Raw genomic sequence first — 20439 nt, 5'->3', positions numbered from 1 at the left:
GTGGCAATCGATTCTTTACAAATTTTCTACAGAGAAAAATGATATCTTTTATTGCGAGTCTCTCGAGAACCTAACGGCTCTGAATTATGATTGCAATAATATTTATTTTCATTCCATCGTTGATATCCGGAGTATTTGCTCTGCCTTTCCAACAAACACATCCGTTCTTGATGAAAGAACTCTTTTATGTCCAATTTCATAGCCTGAGTCTCACATTCACTTTATTGATTTGTACGATATATCAATTCATCCCAGTTTCTTATGAACGTGACCATTTATCACGCGTAATCCCTTTCATAGGAGATGGGATTGGTTTGGTACTGAGTCTATCACTAGCAAGATCATGAATCATGTTGGTGAACTGTGTGCTCAGAGCACCACACAGGGAAGAGTTCGTGGCAGCTGGAAAGATATGATTCGTTCTGGGCTTCCACTGATCAAACGATGAATTGAAATGTAGGCTGAAGCTGTCTCCCATATTCTTGAGAAAAACCTGTGTTCTAGAAATATAGGGTTATTGAACATTTCATCATAAAGAGGTCAAATAATCACAGAGGTACTCTTTTTGAATATAAATATCGGGGAGTAAGCTTCGCTCTGGAGTACAAAAGCATAAAAGAATTATTATGAAAGAAGAAATTATAATAACATTCATACAGAAATGTTTTATCTAATCACAGTAAATTGAGATTAATTTCCAGAGGAATGCAAAAATTTCCCTCACAAAGGCCCAGTTGCACAAAAGCCGGTTAAATTTTAATCCTGATTAACTTCATGTGACCCAAATCAGAGAAGACCATTTCAAAAAGATGGATCTATCATCATTAATCAAGATTGAAAATAACCCGGCATTTTTGCAACCGGCACTATGTACCTGATTGAATGATTACAAAAGTTCAACAGCTGAGTCATAATTTTGACACAGTCCCACACACATGAACTCGCTCACTCACTTCCATCACCAACAGACGACGAAATAATTATTATCAGCTGTTTTTCCAAGGATGAATAATAATCATCCTTTTAATGTCGCTCAGCGAATTTTCCCAGGGATGAGACCTAGTGCAATCGGATTATAAACCTACTATGTTCTGAATTTCGTGAGAATCGTTAGAGACGTTTTCGTGATCTGGTGAAATACAAACATATAAACATCTAAACATATATACAGAAATTGCTCGTTTAATAGTATAGGATTTCGGGGATTGGATAGAGAACTTAATTATAAAAAACTTTTATTGTCGTTTTGATAATTGATCACCTGACGCTAGTGTTCACGCGCATCTCAAGTCTACTATTGAAAGATCTGAGCCAGCTGGTGACGAGACAATAACGCTGAAGACATACGAGGTCTGCTATATCTTCATAGTGAATGATTTAATAGAACCAACAGTTGCCAACAGTTTGCAATTGAATAATCAAATTTTCTCGAATTTCGAGCTTATTTCCAATTTCAGGTGAAAATGTTACTGAACATTAATTATTGTAGAGATTTCCATGCTTAATCTTTCCCACTTGAATTTTTTTGTTTAAATCATATCTGGAGCCTGATAATTAGGAATCTAAAATCAAACTTTGCATAGATGGGCGGAGCTCCTGGAATTTTTACAGATTTGGGACTTGTGGCAGTTGATAGAACTTATCAATGACTATTTAGGTATAAATTTGATCAAAATCGTTGGAGCCGTTTCCGAGAAAATCGCGAAAAACCCTGTTTTTGACAAAATTTTTGCCATTTAAGCCGCCATCTAGGATTGAATTAGAACGAAATTCTTCGTGTCGGATCCTTATAATGTAAGGACCTCAGGTCCCAAATTTCAAGTCATTCCGTTAATTGGGAGATGAGATATCGTGTACACAGACATACATACACTCACACACACACAGATACAGACCAATACCCAAAAACCACTTTTTTGTACTCAGGGGACCGTGAAACGTATAGAAATTTAGTTATTGAGGTACCTTAGTTTTTTTTGGAAAGCTATTACCTATATAATTGCCTATGGCAAGGAAAGTAAAAAGTTATCATTAATTCGTTTATTGAAGGAATTTTCCTTAGATACCTAGAGTATTAAATACTTGATGATTGAAGACTAGATTTACTGAAACTTCTCTCATAATGTTATAGATACACAGATTTTTATAGAAAACCGATGAGAGATAATCATTTCATCCAATACCAAATAATCCAATTACCAGGTGGACTGAAGACATCCCAGAATATCACCTTATTTTGAAACTTTGATCCCTGTAAAATGTCACAAAATATGTTGTATCACATCGCAATATGTTGTATCGTTATCACTATTATCTTATGAACAGACCATTATTTACTCTGTCGACCGTTATTTTTTCAAAAGCATATGCTTTGTACATTGAATTAGAATTTATAATCTATTAATTGACGGTGCTCAACAGAAACACGTCGTTACATCAACCGCCATTATTTTCCAAATGCTAAGCTCCACTTTTTCGAAAATTACTTTTCACAATGTCATATTTTCAACTTGCAATTTCCAGTATCAATTCAGAAGTATTTTATGAGTGTGCTCCCATTCAAAATTCATGACCCAATCCGCTTCCAGCTCATCAAATTATTCACGAATTTCTTGAGAATAACCGTCATAATTTGTTGAAGATCATTGTTGCTATGCTCAAAACATTTTGAAAAATCAAATTACAGTTGCAAACTGAGAGAGCGCGTACAAACAAGAAGCCATTATCTCATCCGACAAGAGAGTAATTCAACTTCTGAGTAGAGTGATTCATAACAGCAGCTGAGCGATGTTCTCCAGCGAAACTTTTGTGAACCTGCTCCTCATTTTGAGCTTGAAATATTATTGACGTCACAACCACGGATTATTGATCATTCAAGACGCCTCATTTTTCCTTACACAGTCTTGAGAGTACTGCCACATTTATCTCTCCTATTTTTCTCCCACGAGAAAGCTTCATGAATTGTCAAGTCATTAACAGTTTCTTGTTCAATTTAGCGAGAGATAATTCATTTAATAGCTCACAATGAATCACATTTCCATTCATTTTCCTCCGTGATATATTGAACTAAATCGGCACAATATAATTCCCAATCCAATTCAACTGTTGCTGATTAATAATGACCTTCGCAATCAATAAACCCCTTAAACCTGTTTCTCTATCTTGATTTTCTCAATCTCAATCAATCTCATCTATTTCTCTGTATTCAATTGACTAGTGATATCCAAACTTGGACCATTATTTTAATCCATCCAATGAGGCATGAAATGATCCAATGATGTATAATTTTCATGAATAGTGATAGTTATGAAAAAATAACAAGTTCATACAACGAAGATCAAAGTATTATTTTCTAATTTTTACATTAAGATGGTATGGAGTAATTGTTCGAATGTCTTTACTGGAGGCATTTAGAATCTCCACAGGGAGATTGAATATTAGTATATATATTAAAATATCAGTATCAGGTTGAGCAGTCTCTGCTTCTTAGGGATCTAATCATCTCTGTACTTTACGATCTGCCAATTCTCATGAGTGATCTCGATATGGTGATGTACGTGTATACTGTTAACGATGTCAAACCTGTACAGTACATTGCAAAACTTAGGAAGCTTATGATAATATAATTATAATAATTATGAACACGTCATAAGTAGGTTCTGCTCGTCCTAACAAGATAACTTTTAATGAAGATGGCCTACATGGCTGGAATAACAAGGTAGGAACTTCATTTGCTCGAGTTTTGAATTTTGCAAGGATGCATGTTGGCATGATGATGGTGGCTGGAAGACGCTCAGTGTCACATGCGGGACTACCGAGTAAATTTATAGGCCTGGAGAGTTCGCTGCTAGCCTAGAATGTCGCAATGAAGAGTTATGTATTCTAATGAGAGCTGCACCCTATTCGAAATTGAGGCGCCCAGCTCCAAGACAGTTGATTTATTGATTCACTCCGCAGCATGCACTTCCACATACAAGCCGACACAGACCGCCATCTACTTTTGAATTATCGTTGTGGACTTCAGTTAATAGATACAAATTGTAACATCAAGGTTGAAATATAGTTTGCAAGAGAATTCATGATGTTTTTTGAACCTGAGGATTTTTATAAAAACATCAGTTTATGATCAAGTTTGGTGATCATATCATTGTGTTATAGACTACATCCACCACACTCTTGAAGGAACGACTTGAAGTATTAAACCTTATCGATGAATCTGTCGTTAATCCATCGTGGCTCCATCAATATATTCCAAAGACCTGGAAGGTTCCTATTCCTCCTCAACTGAAGCAATAATAATAAATTGAGGAATGTATGTTTTATTTGAACGTGACTCAATCCCAACAGTGAAATAGAAAAGTATGATCAGTTGATTCACTTTAAATGAAAAACAGCTCATAAGCAATCCTATCTAAATTCGGCAGAAAACTAGGAAGATGTAAACCTTTCTCTCTCTCCTAATCATTTCAATGATGAGTTTCTTGTAAAAAATTGAATATTGTGATATTGATTGTAAGCTCTGGAAATGAGAATGTACTGAGAATGAATGATCGAAAATCCAAGCAGTAGAAACTAATTTTGGAAGGATATTTGATATGATTCTCAATCGGACAAACCCTATGGCTTCTTTTCTAAAAACAAATTATACCAGCCAATGTCAATAGAGTGAATAGACCTTCTCCAAATTAGAGACTGAGGCCATAAAAAGCAGAACGCTCTGATTGGAGTTGGTAGCAGGTAGCAGGTGCTCGCAAGCGCACAATGAATGTTGGAAATTATTTTTTTGTTCTCTGTTAGAAATTTATGAACAGACAGCGCTGGTGCTGAGTATTCAGTTGTGAATATTCCAACCTGAGCAAGGATATTGCAAGTTCTAGGGGCTGAATATGCTTTTCTATGTATATTTATGCTCCAATATATTTTATGAAAAGCATACTGAGAATGTTGGAGTTCCTTGGATACTGATGTGTATGTTTCATAGTGAGTTGGGTAGAAAAATAGGAAAATGTTATTTCGAAAGAGAGCAGAATAGTCCTGACAAACCGACAAATATGCAAAGATATCTATCACGAGATATCTTGCAATTGTTGCTTCCCAAACCCATGGGAATTCAGATTTGTACTGTATGTAAGAATAAACTAGTTCACTCTTGGGGTTAATTGAATGTATCTGCGCTGTCAATGAACTACATTATTGAATTACATTTGGAGCACTACTATCAAAGTTAACAGTGAATGCATCAATAAGCTCAACAGAATTTAATAGCAGCTCGATTCCAAACTGTAGCATACAACTCATAGAATCTGGGCTCCAATGCTTTGTTGCGCATGTAATTGTCGAAGAGCTCTCTACTGCTATTCACTTCCAAGTTTCCCTTCAATAGAATTCTACTGTAAGCTACACCGAGAAATTTCCAGAGACATGAACTCGCTATTCTCATTTCAATGAAGGCGTGTATCAGAATGAAAAACTTCACGCTAAGCATTCATGAAAACCTTACTCAAAGTCTAATAAGTTTTCTGCAATGTTTGAATGGATTAGATCCTATATATTCCCGGAGAAGATGAAGGATGGAGTATAATATATGAATGTGGTATAAATAGTATTCATATCACAAATATTACTTGATTTGGATTTTCCGACCGTCGTGGTAGAGTGGTCTGCGGCTCACAACTTCAGTCCGCTTCGCAGTGCCTTGTCGTGGGTACGAATCCTGCCCGGGAGCATGGACCACCTCATCCCATCATCCAAGCACAAACAGTAGCTTATGTGAGCTTTTTTAAAATGTTGCACGCATCAACATCGTTCTCAGCTTTGGTAGATTTCACGAGAAACAGGAAACAAGATTGAAGAATGAAGGAACAGAGCTTTATAATTCAATGACAATTATTAGCAAAATTGAAGATTACGTATAACTTTAACTTTTCTTCTGAGAAGGAACAGCTTTGCATTAGCAGAAATATGAATTGCAATAATGACTTCCAATATTGTAATGGGTAGACCCAATAAATAAAATTCCAAAGAGTGTAAAATCCATACATTCGGTGTTGCAGGATATAGTGTATTGTGCAGGATGTAGTGTGCAGAAATATAGTGTATTGAAGTTTTGTGCCAAGCCATAATTGAACCAACGTAGTGATGTCTATGTTTTAACTCGGATTTTCTTTTGTCCGTATGTATGTAACGCAATTACGGCCAAACACGTTGATAGAATTCGATGAGATTTGACAGGAATAATGATTCCTTTTTCAACTACGCGTCGATGTATACACAAGGTTTTTTGAAATTTTGCATTTTAAGGATAATATGGAAAGAAAAGGAATTCCTCCTTACTCCGATATCAATCAGCTGACAAGTGGATTACACAGATGTCCGGAGAAGCCGTGTCTATTTCTGTAAGGTCCATAGTTTCCATCAAAGTCTTTGAAGATGTATGCATCTTTGAGGTTTTTGGTTTCAATATTTTGTTTTGCATTCTTGGTATTATTATGCGTGCCCATCAGTAAATATTCTCACATTTGAAAAATACTAATTCAATAGGTGATTAAAAAAATAATCAATCTAACTCAATAATGCTGAAGAAATTATAATATTCTTAATTATAAAAAAATAATTTTCATCAGATGGAAGGATTATCACGGAACTGGATGAATTATATCATATGGAATGAGAATTCAAACGTGAACTGAGTTTGTTAACATTTCAAACAGGTGACATCAGATACTTGTGGATGGGAAAACTGCGTGAGGTCTACTGTTTACAGAGCTACTAGTTTGTCTGTTAGTATCTCATTATATTGATTTTGAATCATGGAAAATTGAAATTGAAATGAGGCGCTTAAATCTGATTACTAAATAGTGTGATGACATTCACACAACCAGGGATTCATTCAATTTCCGTTCTCTAATCCGACTACCTTACTAAAAGTCAAAAGCACATAATATTGTGAAAGTTGTGAGTTGAGAGCCAGCTCCGCTGAGGGCTGCTTACGTTTGATGTAAGTGAGACCACAAAGTGATATCGCTATCGTGGTTAACAGCCAAGCCCAGTTTTCGATTAATCATCTCTTCGATATCGCTTACTAAAACTAATCCATCAGATATCGACAGTTTGTTGGTAAAGGAGTATTGATTTCAGTAATAGTGAAATTCAGCACAGCAAATTGGCCGATATCCAAATACATTTGCTTCATGCAGATCAAGAAGAGCGATGATGCTGTTCGCAGTTTGTTCATGAGTTATTATTAGTAAACGAAGATGCTTTCTCGGCTCTATTTTATTGTTGTTTCTATTTCTTGTCACACATCGTAAATGCATCATAATTCACTTATCAGTGAGTCTTGTATTTATTGAAGACTGAAGAGCTCATATCATTATAATCGATCTTAACATAAAACTACAGAATAGAGCATACACAGAACCGTAGAATTTAGTAGAAAGGTTTTCTCTGATTAAACCTATTATCATAGATGATTAACCAGACACGTTTATTCACTCTGTTTCAGCTATCCTCAACTCGCTGTGCAAAGAATTTCTCTCAGTAAACGTTTCTGCAATTCTTTACCTCATGAATTATGAACAATATGGACGATCCACAGCCTCAGCCCAATATTTTCTGCAGTTGGCTGGTTATCTGGGAATACCTGTCATTGCGTGGAACGCCGACAATTCAGGCCTGGAGAGGGTGAGTGATCTTCCCAATACATATTTCACATTTTTTGCCTTTTTCTGGATGATATGGAAGAATGGTTTATAGCCTAGTGTCTTCCTATAGCTGGGGATATGTGGAGCAGCTGGAAACATTGCAATATATTACTGTATTTGAGGAGTTTTCCAAGAGTGGGAAAAAATCACAATGATACTACAGCCTATGAATTCAAAAACGCTTCACTTTATAATTATGTTTTGATTCGCAGCAGATTTCACACTGATCCATCAGTGTTATTTCCTATTATGAAGATGAGACTTGATACGATAAAATTTATTAGTTGGTGACTCAATATAAATCATTCATCCACTCAATGTAATGAATATACAAGGGTTCCTCTGATTAGAGCTTACCTATTTCTATTTGAATCACAAGCATCATTAATATTCTCAGGAAATTAAATATATTGCACAATGTGTATGTCGCCATTTTGATGAATCTGATGAGAACAAACTGAGATGAGAATATAGTTATAAGAGTTTAAGCTTTTTGGAGTTCAAAGGGAAAAGAAATTTCGTGTAAACCAAGTCTTCTGATTCATGAATCAAAGTCTTATCACCAGTGATTGGTTGTGTTAATTGCCCTGACTGTAGGAAAATATTGTCACAGCTACTACCTATAATAAGCGCATCCAATGTGCACTAACTGATCATTAACATATCAATAAATTAACATATTGATTAATATTTAACATATCAATCAACACATTAGTTTACATGTTCCTTAACATATAGGGATGTTCTGTATTCCTATATTGGAATTATTTGATATTTCTCATATCACTTTCAATGTTTCAAGCATTTTGGAGTGGAATTCCACTGCATGAGATACTGAGGATTATATTGATGTAATGATACTTAGTTATGTTCGCTTAATATTTCAGTACAAAATTGTACTGCGTCATACTAATTTGATGAAAAGCAAAGTACATGAACGTATATGAAAAAACATGAAAATCCACGAGGCAATAACAATGGAGATTTAGTCTCGCTCCCATTAATACAAGGACCAATTGAAACGATTGTTCGGAACAATAAATTTCCTAAAATAAGAGGGTTACTATTTCAACAGGGGATTTATCGTACTACTCGTATGATTCATGAGGTTTCAAAATGAAAGTAGAATGTGTGTTAATGTATTGATGGGTGTGAATGCGCCTGTGTGTGAGGGTGTGCATAACTGACGTGTGTGAGTATATAAGCTGTGGCGAACTGATATGAAATTCGAGTGGATTACATTGAGCATCAGAATGTGGTTGCCAACTTCGAATGGAACAGGTGCGTTCCGTTTAATGGGTTACTAACTATTACTCCACGCCAGAGTTATACTGTCTATCTCTAAGAGCTCAAACTCAAACTGTGAACAACTCATGTGTCGGATCTGTTTGAAGGAGAAATTTCTGCCTAATAAAATACAAACTGATGGTGTGAACTGCATAATCCAACCTCAACAAAAAGGGAGACTCACGGCTCACGTTCAGACTGATGACGGTTAATTCAAAGCTCACCAAAGGTCTCGAACTTCATAATAAAATACTCTGCTCCACCTGAAATGTTTTGCCAAACCTCCTACTCTCATCAACACCCAAAAAAAAGCATGGATTGTAGGTGGGCCACAGATAATAACTATTTCAAATGCAATGATTTTCTTTGATATACTACAATAAAGCTAAAAGTGACTCCAATCATGGATGGCAATAATAATATTATTTCAACGAGAGAACATTCAGGGATGCGTCTTTCCAGATAATTTAATAATATACTGTGGCTGAAAATCTAATAAATAAAATACTAGTAATCTAATTTTGAATAAAATATAAATTCACTTTTTCTCAGTCGACTTGATATGAATATTTCGACCTGCTGTAGAGGCTGAAGTCAGTGTTGATGGTTGATAGAGCTCTGAAGAAAAGTATCTTGACCTTGCTATTCTCGATCAATTCTTGGGATAGTTCAGTACCTTTCAAATGATATTGAAACACGTCATACATTTACCTCCCACTTCGAAGACGTTGAAAATTGTTAAATTCTGAATGAACTGGATTCAATTTTTTTATAATGATTGTCATTGGAATTAGTCACATAGACTGATAGTTTAGAATAAAAATCAGTAATGTCTTGTGAGGATCAGTTTTACTGCTCTAGAATTTGAATTGATCAGAGTTTGCCTGTTCATTGTCATCATAAAAGATACATCGGTATATCCATTCTATATAAATAGTCTCAAACAAGTGAACTATTTCTGACTCATCCCATCCAACTGTGAGAATCCTCTCCTGATTATCAGTTTAGTTGGGAAAGGATTCAAGAATTCACTCCACAATAAATTCCATTTACCCGCGATAAATGTCTTTACTATCCTTTATTTTCAGAGAGAATAATACAGTATTACAAATTTACTAATAACGTTAGGTAATTTTCCAAAAACTTAATTGTTGAAACAAAAAATCGTTTTGTTTTTGATTTGACAGAGAGCTTCACAAAGCAGCCTACAACTGCAGCTGGCGCCATCGCTGGAGCATCAGACAGCGGCCATGTTGAGCATACTGGAAAGATACAAGTGGCACAGGTTCTCGGTAGTGACGTCACAGATCGCTGGACACGACGATTTCATTCAGGCAGTCAGGGAGAGAATAACAGCCATGCAGGATAGATTCAAGTAAGACTATCAAAATTCTTATTTATTTATTTATTTATTTATTTATTTATTTATTTATTTATTTATTTATTTATTTATTTATCTATTTATTTTTTTATCTATTTATTTATTTATCTATTCATTTATTTATTTATTTATCTATTTATTTATGAAAAACATGCAAGCATACAGGATTTCTCCCAAAATTCTTCTGAAGCATGTTCTATTTAAATTAATCAAATGAGACCGTTCTGTGAGGTTCGCTATGTTCCGTTTCTATGAGGCACATGTCGTAATAGACCTACACCAATGTCTAAGCTGGCTTAACTGCTAGTTATGTAGTAGTAAATCGGCTCCTCATGACTTGAGACTTAAGAGATTGGAATCAGGATTATATTGACCAATAGCATAGTTATATTACGATAAGTCATGAAGACCCCGAGCAGTAATTGTGTACATTGAAGGCCTACTATAATATTGTTATATACCTCTAGATAAATAAATGTACGTGTCTATTTTCTTATAGACACGAATTTATAAATTCGTGTCTATTTCTGCAAATTGATACATTACTATTATATCAGAGTCAATAGAGATTATTATCTAATATTATTGTTCTCTTATACAAAATCCATTCTCCCACTACAGTAGATCATTTATAACTGATTGCTGATTATACTGAGACAGTATTGATTTGGACACAAACAAAAGCTCTCAAACATTGAATATCCAATTCTTGAATAAGTTGATATAGCTGAAGATTTGAAATGATTCATGAAAAGACCCTGACAATTCATTGAATTTTGAATGTTCAATGATTCATTGGAAATTTGAATGAGGATGCTATCATCATCTTCTTAGTTTTATACTCATTTTGCAATTCAACCTCTGTTATGAGTTTTTCTCAAGGAATAGAGAATCAATAATGGATAGAGAAATTCGCAGTCTTTGCAATCTCATATCATTTGCTATGATTCTTACCATCGCTGATGAATGAAGTGATTGAACCTGGTGAACATGAAGGATAAATTAAGAGGAAAATCATACTGGCTCCTGCTTCCATAGAAGCTCCTGAATTTATCATGTCTCACAATCTTGATAAATCTATCAAAATAATCACGAACTACCAAAAATGTGAACAAAGTCCAATGTACTAATGGGAAGTGATACGATATTTCACTTGTTTCCATCCTGATATGTCTAGCGGAATAGTTATCTTACATTCTCGAAAAGACTTGAAAAATTCGATGAATTTGGGCTCACGGATAACATTTCCGAACGGCTGAGGAAATTTCAGCAGCGTTTGGGGATCAGGGATCAGGTTACGAGTGACTATTATTCGGAAACAGCGGAATTAGATGTAGACTGCTTTGCGAAGTAGCGAACGATTGGAGCGTAAAATGAGCTTCGTTCGAAATTAGATTATCGATATTGCCGTCACGCTGCTGCTAATACTGAGACGGTTTAGCCCATAAATCTACCTCAGCCCTACTCACCAGGACGCCACTTTATCTGGTAAAGCCCATGTGGGGGTGAATTACACTCTACAAAAATCAAGTGTTAATAAAATAATTTATTGCTAGTAACAACTAAGAACCGCTGATTCAAAATTCAGCAAATCTGGTTGTATATCAGATTGAAGCTTGCAAGTAGTAGAAGTTGTTTACATAATTTTTAAACTTTTATCAAGTTTATTTATTGGAAAAACTCATTTTCCACATTATTTTATTATATATTATTGGAATACAGTAATAAGAATGCGATTCTCTCTTTTTATCGTTATCATCCCTGATTCAATATATTTTTCGAGGAAATAATTAAATAGCAAGGACAATAATTGAAATAGAAACATACAGATTCTGTCAATTCCACAAGTATTTTTGGTACAGTACCATTTATTTCGTGGCCACACAGGTCACATCATCAAGCTGAATCATGAAACGGTTCCACAATATCAATAATGACTCTTTGGAATTTTCAGGGACAATTAAACTACAAAATTGATTATTCATTCATTTATTCTGTAACAAACGACACTGATTTAAAAACGTTGGTGGATAAAATATTGAGGCAATATTTGTGTGTATTTTTTCTTCCAAATACAGGTGATGACACAGTTAATAAAGTAGGTGGTTATAGTCTTCCTTTACTTGTCCAATTCTCGAAGTAAACACATATTAACATAGAATTCTGAATTTATGTAGATCAAAAACCGAATCGAATGAAAAAATCGTACTCAATAACGACAAAAAAATTTATTTATTAGTAGTGAGGCGCTTCAAATAATTCCCAAAAATTGATTGAATCACCAAAGAAAATGTAAGGAAAATATATTGGTATGTGAAAGAAGAAACGCTAAGTTCTAGATTCTGAAGCATAAACTTCAAGAGCATGAAAGTTGATAAAGTTAAGATATAGAGCGCATATTGAGAGAAAGATGGAACAACTTCGTGTGGCAAAATCATTATTTAATTTATTCCTAATCCATTGACAGCAATTATACGCCCCTCTTGCCACAGGGAACGCTGCTTCCTTGTTCTTTACATTCAATGGTAGAATCTTAATTCTATTTAGCGCTCAGTCCTAGATTCCAGAACAAAGGATGTCTTCATCTTCCATCAAGAAAACGGAAATATTAAAAGATCCGTAAAGCCTATCTTAGTGAAGTTACAAGAAGAAGGAAATGCCTGGAATAATTTGCGTTGCTCCACTCAAGTTGGATTGTATTCGTTTTCCTTGAGAGAAGCCCCACAGTCAGCTCTACATGCAATCTAGGTTGTATTATAGTTTCAAGAGATGGAATTGAAGGATTCTTATCATGAAAGTCGAATTTGGCTGGGATCTAACAAGCAGCAAACTTTGAAGGTTTCAACAAGAATTATTAGTGAGGATGAGTAAGGGTATCACCCTCACCCTCATATCACTACTCATGCACCAGTAAAATTTCTTGCTTTTTGATTATTTTGCAGTTTGTGATATGAATAATGAATGATATGGCAGGATTCAAGAATGTGCAATATTTGAAATAATGATCAATACTCATTATAGCTTTTTAAATGTAATTCGAATATGACTTTACTGAGAAACCTGATTGAATGATAGAAAATAAAATGCTCAGTGACACATCTCTCGTTCGATACGTTCAATGCCGTCATAATATTATTATATTACTCATTTTAAACATAAACCACTGGATTCCTGATGATTTCCTACTGCAGTCCTATTCTTCATAAATTCACACATCTACAAACCTCAAAAACCAAATAATAATTCAAAAAACAAATAATAATAATTCTTTCTCTTTTTTTTTTTTAATTACTGAATAAGCAATAACTGCTTATATCCAGTGATACTTCCATTCTCTAACATCCATTTTATTATTATTTAACGGCATCTTGGTGAATCTATGAACTTATTTATGTATCTGCGGTGAAATTTAATACTTAATTGTGATTGCATGTATTTGAGCTAAGTACAAGTTCTATTCTGCGTAAGTATTATCATTTTCAGCTTCTCTCTGGAGGGAAATTCTCTCTGAATTTCTATTCTATCATTAATTTATTTATTTATTAATCTCTATCATTTATTAATTAATTCTATCATTCATCAATTTCTAAAATTAATAAATTATTATTACTGCGGATGAAGCCCACATGTGTTCTTTGTACATGGGTAATAAAAAGTGCGTTAATGGATTGATTAGATGATCAAACCTCCATGTCATCGGCGGGATTCGAACCCACGAACCAGGCGGTTCTAGCAGACCGAAGTTTGTAACGCTACTTACTACTAGACCAACACAACCGGCTTGTTCTAGCAGACCAACTCACCCAACCATGTTCAATAACAGCAATAGATTGAACAAATTATCTATTGGAATGAGCAACAAACTAATCTTCACCTTGATTAAAATAAATAGGGGACGAATAAATTGTGTAAGAATTATTTTGTCAAATATTCTTGTTATATTGTAATACTTACCTGATTTTCAATGTTGACAGGTTCAGTCTGATGAATGCTGTTCTGGTAACAAAACCGCAGGATCTTCTGCAACTTGTCAACTCCGAATCCAGAGTGATGCTGCTCTACTCGACCCGTGAAGAGGCCATCCACATCTTGAATGCCGCCAAAGAATACAAAATCACCGGCGAGAACTACGTCTGGGTTGTCACTCAGAGTGTCATCGAGGATCTACAGACTCCCTACCAGTTTCCGGTTGGAATGCTGGGTGAGTTGATCAATATAAATTCCATTCACTTAGATTAATTAATTTGCAATTCGAACCTTTGAAATATATAACTTACTGTCCACTTTTTATCAATTGGAATCAAGTTATGTACTCATTCACCTTCATTCATGATCAAATTTTCTTCTCTTTATTTACTGGAATTGTCCGGCCAGGGACACTGCTTGGCCGCCGGCAGTGGTGCTGTTTGAACAGGATCCGGACATCTACTGGAAGATGCGCCCAGTCTCTTGCCTTATCGGGCTTTACATCTGACCCATACTGTAAATTTGGCGAGATACAGACAATGGAGAACTTGGTTCCAAACTGCCCTCTGTTCCCATGTGAGGGAGGATTGCAGGAGGTGCATGCAGCAAGTGATATGGGGCTTAAATGGATCGAAGGAGTATTACAGAGAATTGACATTTGAGGCAGACCCATGGAGGCCATTCCAAAATATGCAGTAATACTGCATATAGCATATTGTCCTTCGATGTACATCTTTAATGTTAATTTTGTTTGTGTTTTTTAAATTATGACAAGTCACTTCTGACGCTTCCACATGCTGACCCATAAAGCATAAGCTTATATATATACTGGAATTATGAATGGATAAAACTATTCTTTATCACAACATCCACCGTAAGCTGATATGAAATATCAAATTAATATTCTTGGTATGAAGAGCTCCATTCACAAAACTCTACCCATTTTCAAAAAGGATCTTCCTGTTTAACTTTGGGCATCATATAATATGAGAGATATTCGAGATATAATATTGAAATCTATATTATTTATCTGTGAAAATCTTGTAGTTTTGGGATAACTTATTATCGAGAAAGGGAAAAGGGAAAATTATTATTCTATCCAACTTCCATCTTTTACAAAAGAGAAAATAACTCTTTTTTCCAACTATTCCAGCAAAAAACTCTCTTTGTTCACTGGAGTTCTCCTCAATCTCAAAACTTTCTTCATGAAACTTATTCAGTCATAATATTCGGCTCTGAATGTACTCTCCATTCACAGCAAACCTTCAATGGACGTTTTCATTCAGAGGACTCATTTACCGCTTTGCACACAAAAGTGAATTTTGTCTAGTAATTAACACGAAAAGCGTTCCATTATACTGATTAAAATACACACAAAGGTAATTAAACCAGAGCCGACCTCTCCTGAGATTATTCAAACTATATTTCGGAAATCGGAGTGGGAAGCGGCCTAATTTCAACGCTTCCATGACTTAGTATGAGGCAAGACCAACACTGTTCAAAAGGTCATGGGTCAGAAAGTGACAGTGTCATCCCAAAATAGACTGATCCGGTTATAAATGGAATGACATTGCATTCACGGCATGCTAAACAAGCTGCTAAGAGCACGGGATGAGACTGCTTGCCTCATGATCAGCACACATAAACTCATTACAAATTCTGGTTGTACCCAGTGCATGATTTCATGTTGGAGAGCACTATTACGATACACAGTGCTATTTAGTTTATAAAACGTTGAAAACAATTAAAAGTTTCTAATCCTATCTGTATGCAAAATTGCAATGAAAATAAAAACATCGGATTGGAGAATTGTTCTCACTAATTGGGAGTAGAGCTCACATACGCTCTGCGCATGATTTGAAATGCGGAGAGAGTTGTAACTAATGAAGGACGTGAGCCAGTAACTGAATCAGAACAAACTGCTAATGTAAAATTGGTTTTCATATGAAAAATTAATCCAAACTCAAAATCAACATCTCCAACAGATCAAGTAAATAAATCATCAGCAAAATTATCCTCGAAAAAATATAAGTCTGCTTGAAAACTTCAATCGAGTAGAAGATTTTTTGAATATCATGGAAGATGGAATAATATTATTAGGTTATCTTACTTTATGCTCTTTACCTTGGGATAATTTTGAGGGTCGTTCATCAATAACTGATGCATTTTACTTCGATTCACAATTCTACAATAAGTGTTTGTAGGCAGGTGTGCGACAAGGGGGCGTTGTTTGACACTGACTAAACGTTTGTAGAGGTAGCTCAAAAACAGTAATAGATGGGGATGTCCAAGAAAAATGTCTGCAGTGTTTGACGACCTTTATTGCGTGGTTCCCAATTCTTGGCGAGGGAAGGGATTGGAGCTGAATTTTGTAAATTTGGGGGAGGTTATTTCCACCGCTGCTGTGAGATTCTTGTATCTCTGAAGTGACAGCAGCTGACAACTTTGTTTTTTCAATATCAAGACGTTAGAAAGGATCACTAATTACAGTAATTGTGTTCATGTTTCTTCCTTACCGTGTGTTATTGAAGAACAGGATATCAGCTCCTGTAGCTCTAGTGACATTACGTACTTACAGCACAGGATAGAAGAATATATTGTTCTCCATCTATGCCTTGAGCCTTGAAACCAGCAACTTTTATCATGAAATTGTGGGACCGGTGGGTGAGGCAAGTCAAGCTACTGTCGTTTAGATGAATGCAGGAGTCCAGTGAATTGCATTTCTGCTATTAGTACTTCCAAATGGTACAAACAGCAATTCGTAAATTATAGACATGCAATTTGCAATTTGAGAACAACGAACTCTTGTAGATATCACTTATAGCACTTGACTTAGCTCACACTTCTCATTCAACTGAACTAGGAGGTTTCGAAGTAGCCTATTTACAAATGAAGTAGGCTATGTTGCAGTTAACACCTTACCTGAAAACAAATTATTATTTCCATTCAGATCCTATGTGATGCAATTTTCATATTGCGAATACCTTTCAATTTTAACTCCATAATATTTTTATAGTGAATACGATACTACTAGAATATAATAATAAAGCTTGAAATCAATTTGATAACTCTTTATTAATATCATATAGGTGTTTAAGTAACACCTATAGCGTAATTGAGATTATTTTGCTGTGAGACTTGATAAACCAGTAGTGAAGACATCAATTATTCCCTTTTGTATCCTACAACACGAGGATGTTGTGTATTAAACAAGTGATGGCTTCATGCAACAGAAGGAAACAGGAAGGAATTGCTATTTCCTACCTTCGCGCGTTGCCTTGATTCCTCTGTGAAATCTCGAGTGATAATTTGATTTTCAAGAGCTCAAAAGCGTGATTCGAGGGAGATTCCACTGTTTTGATAATCCCTAAATCTCATCAAAGTCCTTTCTCTCTCAAGCTCAAAGCTTTGCATTCTTTGATTGTTATAACGCTCGAAACACGATGCCAAACAACAAAACGTTTCCTCAACATCTCTGAAAGTTTGATAACAATGAGGCTACATCACCGATAATTCAATTTTTTTCTTGTCATTCAACAAAGTATTGTGACTTTAAGCTCGTTCCAGTAACAAATTCATGTTAATCCTAGATCGATAGAATCTATTGTCCTCGAATTATAGCAAATTATATGAATATCATATATATTTCTCGATGGAACTATACAATAATGCTATGCAGCTGCAAATTGAAGATTTTCGATCCGGTATAATATTTGGAAGTGGTTATCATTAGAAGCATAGTATATTTTATGAAAGTTATTTCTGTTCAGAAAGATATAATAATTGAGAAATTTATAATTGAAGAATAATGTCAAATCATATGCTTTTATTCATGAAATGATAATGATAATATATAGTTACTATAATTTACGAAATTTATCTCACAATCTGTATCAAGAATGATCGGATTTACTCTATGACAAGACTTAACCTATATCGGATTATGTGTAACCTTATCTTAATTTGGGAGAGGCATAGCACAAATTAATCTTATTTCTTCTCTTCCTATCATTTTCATGATGTACTTATTGTATTGATAAATGAAGAATAAAGACGTGGTATCTCTATTATATTAAAGCTGCAAATGACAAAAAATTTACAGGCTTGTTGCCTCGCAATAGTTTCATATTAAAGTGAAATTGGAAGAGATGTTGTCAGATCTACATTATTTATTTGAGCCAAACAAAAGTTTCAATGTACTCGAGGCATCATTATCAGTCGTCTGCTTCGGTTGGACTGGAGAAAAAGATAATTATGGTGCCTTAAGTGCATCACAACTTCAGGTTGATTCAAATGAATCATGTGGAACTGACAACATTTATTTTATTCCACCATAATGATCGGATTCTTCGTGACTAGAGAATTCATAATACTTTTCTCAAATCCTCTGAACACCTCCATTTAATTCCATCCATGCAAGATAAGTTCCTTATATTGTAAAATGTTACCTTGATATTCACGTTTAAGCGTCGCCAAGGTGAAGGGAATAGAAGTGGAGTGCTATGATGAGAACGGCAATTCCACTGAAAGTAGTGAAGAGTGAGAGTGAAGGACGTTCTAAAATATGGAAGGATGTGTAGTGAAGAGGGATGATGTAAGAGAGGAGTGGTGGGAGGATAAACGCCAGCTGAAAATGCAAAATATCTTCAAGGGGGAAACAAAAGGTGATTTTTAAGCTTTTGTCTGCGAGATGGCAATAGAGAAAACAGTGTGAGTGAGAAAAGATGATGAGAAGCAGATGAAGTCACAAAATAAGAGAGAATGGAGCTGTCGAAGTAAGGAAGCATTTCAGTAAATGCCAAAGCTGATTCTCATCAGAATATCTATCTTCTTACAATATTCTCCACACATTTATGGGTTCGTTCGCTCTGGGAATCTTCTGAACATCAATACTTTTTACGATGGTTCAATAAACTAATAAATATCGGATCGTTCGTCTGATTGGTGAGTGTTGACAGTGCTAAATTGTCTTTCTCAGTACTAATGAACCATTCACTCTATACAAAGCTCTTGAGGAGACCCACTTCACTGATTCTTCAAATAAAATCAAACTGAATAAACAATATAATTAATCAATTCGTACATCTCACCATTGCTTTTAGGAACATTTTTAAAATAATTTTGAGAAACTTTGAAAAAATGAACCATCATATTCTAGTCAATTTAAATTGCAATGAAAATCTTCCATATAATCTTAATTAGGATGAAACTTGTAATACTGGAATAAAAAATACTATTGAGCTTCCAGGCTGGAGAAATCGCTCATGAACTATCGTACTGATTTTGGAATGCGCAGTTATATTATGTGAATTGATAGAACTGTATAGATTACTCTGTATTGGTGATGGGTATGAGTAATGAGTCAATTCTTGAAAACGATACTCAAGAATATCCGTCACATTAACATTCTAATCAAATAGAGAATATAATACAACCGCTGCCTTTATTTCCATCTAGGAGGGCGAGTTTAGGGTGCAGCCAGTCCTCTCTTACACTCATTCCTGCAACACAATGCTTAATTAGTTGAATAAAATGATGAAATTGAATTGAAAAATATCAAAATTCAAGACAGACAGCTGAACCACCTCATGGTGCATAAAGGACATGAAGGATAATTCACAAAACAGAAATGAGAAATCATCTGGATGAATAATCACTACAAATTTCTTATTCACTTTCAATGTTATCCTGTTGTGTTCTGAAAAAGGAAGAAGGCGTGAGTGAATTTCGTTCGCCAACGCTCTATAAGTCTTTAAAGGATATGTGTTGAGAGTTTCAAGTTGGTAGATGAAACCGTTCAAACGTAATCGTGCAACATATACACACCCACAAACAGACAACGACTCGAGGCTCTACACACACATCGATTTTGGTCGTACGATAAAAAATCGAACGACAAATTCCAATGGTAGCGCAATGAAATAAATGGGTGATTACAAACACATCGATCAACGATTTTTATCTTACGGACGTCGTGTAGTGGTCGTCTCATGTCTCGACTAAACACGACGTCGTGTAGTGGTCGTGAATACAGTGGCGCATGTGATCAAAGCGGCAACTTCATACACATCGAATTTGTTCATACGATCTTTTATCGAACGT

General features: G+C 35.1%; 1 protein-coding gene across 5 annotated transcripts in view; it reads left to right on the top strand.

Moving 5' to 3' along the window:
- The window catches only part of LOC111050043 (glutamate receptor ionotropic, NMDA 2B), a 345263-nt gene that overhangs the window by 174675 nt on the left and 150149 nt on the right, over positions 1–20439 (top strand). For all 5 annotated transcript variants that reach the window (XM_039429685.1, XM_039429686.1, XM_039429687.1 and 2 more), the window contains 3 exons: positions 7505–7683; positions 10178–10365; positions 14346–14572. In XM_039429685.1, the coding sequence (XP_039285619.1) occupies positions 7505–7683; positions 10178–10365; positions 14346–14572 (594 nt within the window). The remainder of the gene's footprint in view (positions 1–7504; positions 7684–10177; positions 10366–14345; positions 14573–20439) is intronic.

The sequence above is a fragment of the Nilaparvata lugens genome, chromosome 5 (assembly GCF_014356525.2).
Source record: "Nilaparvata lugens isolate BPH chromosome 5, ASM1435652v1, whole genome shotgun sequence".
Lineage (NCBI taxonomy): Eukaryota > Metazoa > Arthropoda > Insecta > Hemiptera > Delphacidae > Nilaparvata > Nilaparvata lugens.
Note: the sequence above shows the minus strand (reverse complement) of the source record. Positions and strands in the feature narration are given on the sequence as shown.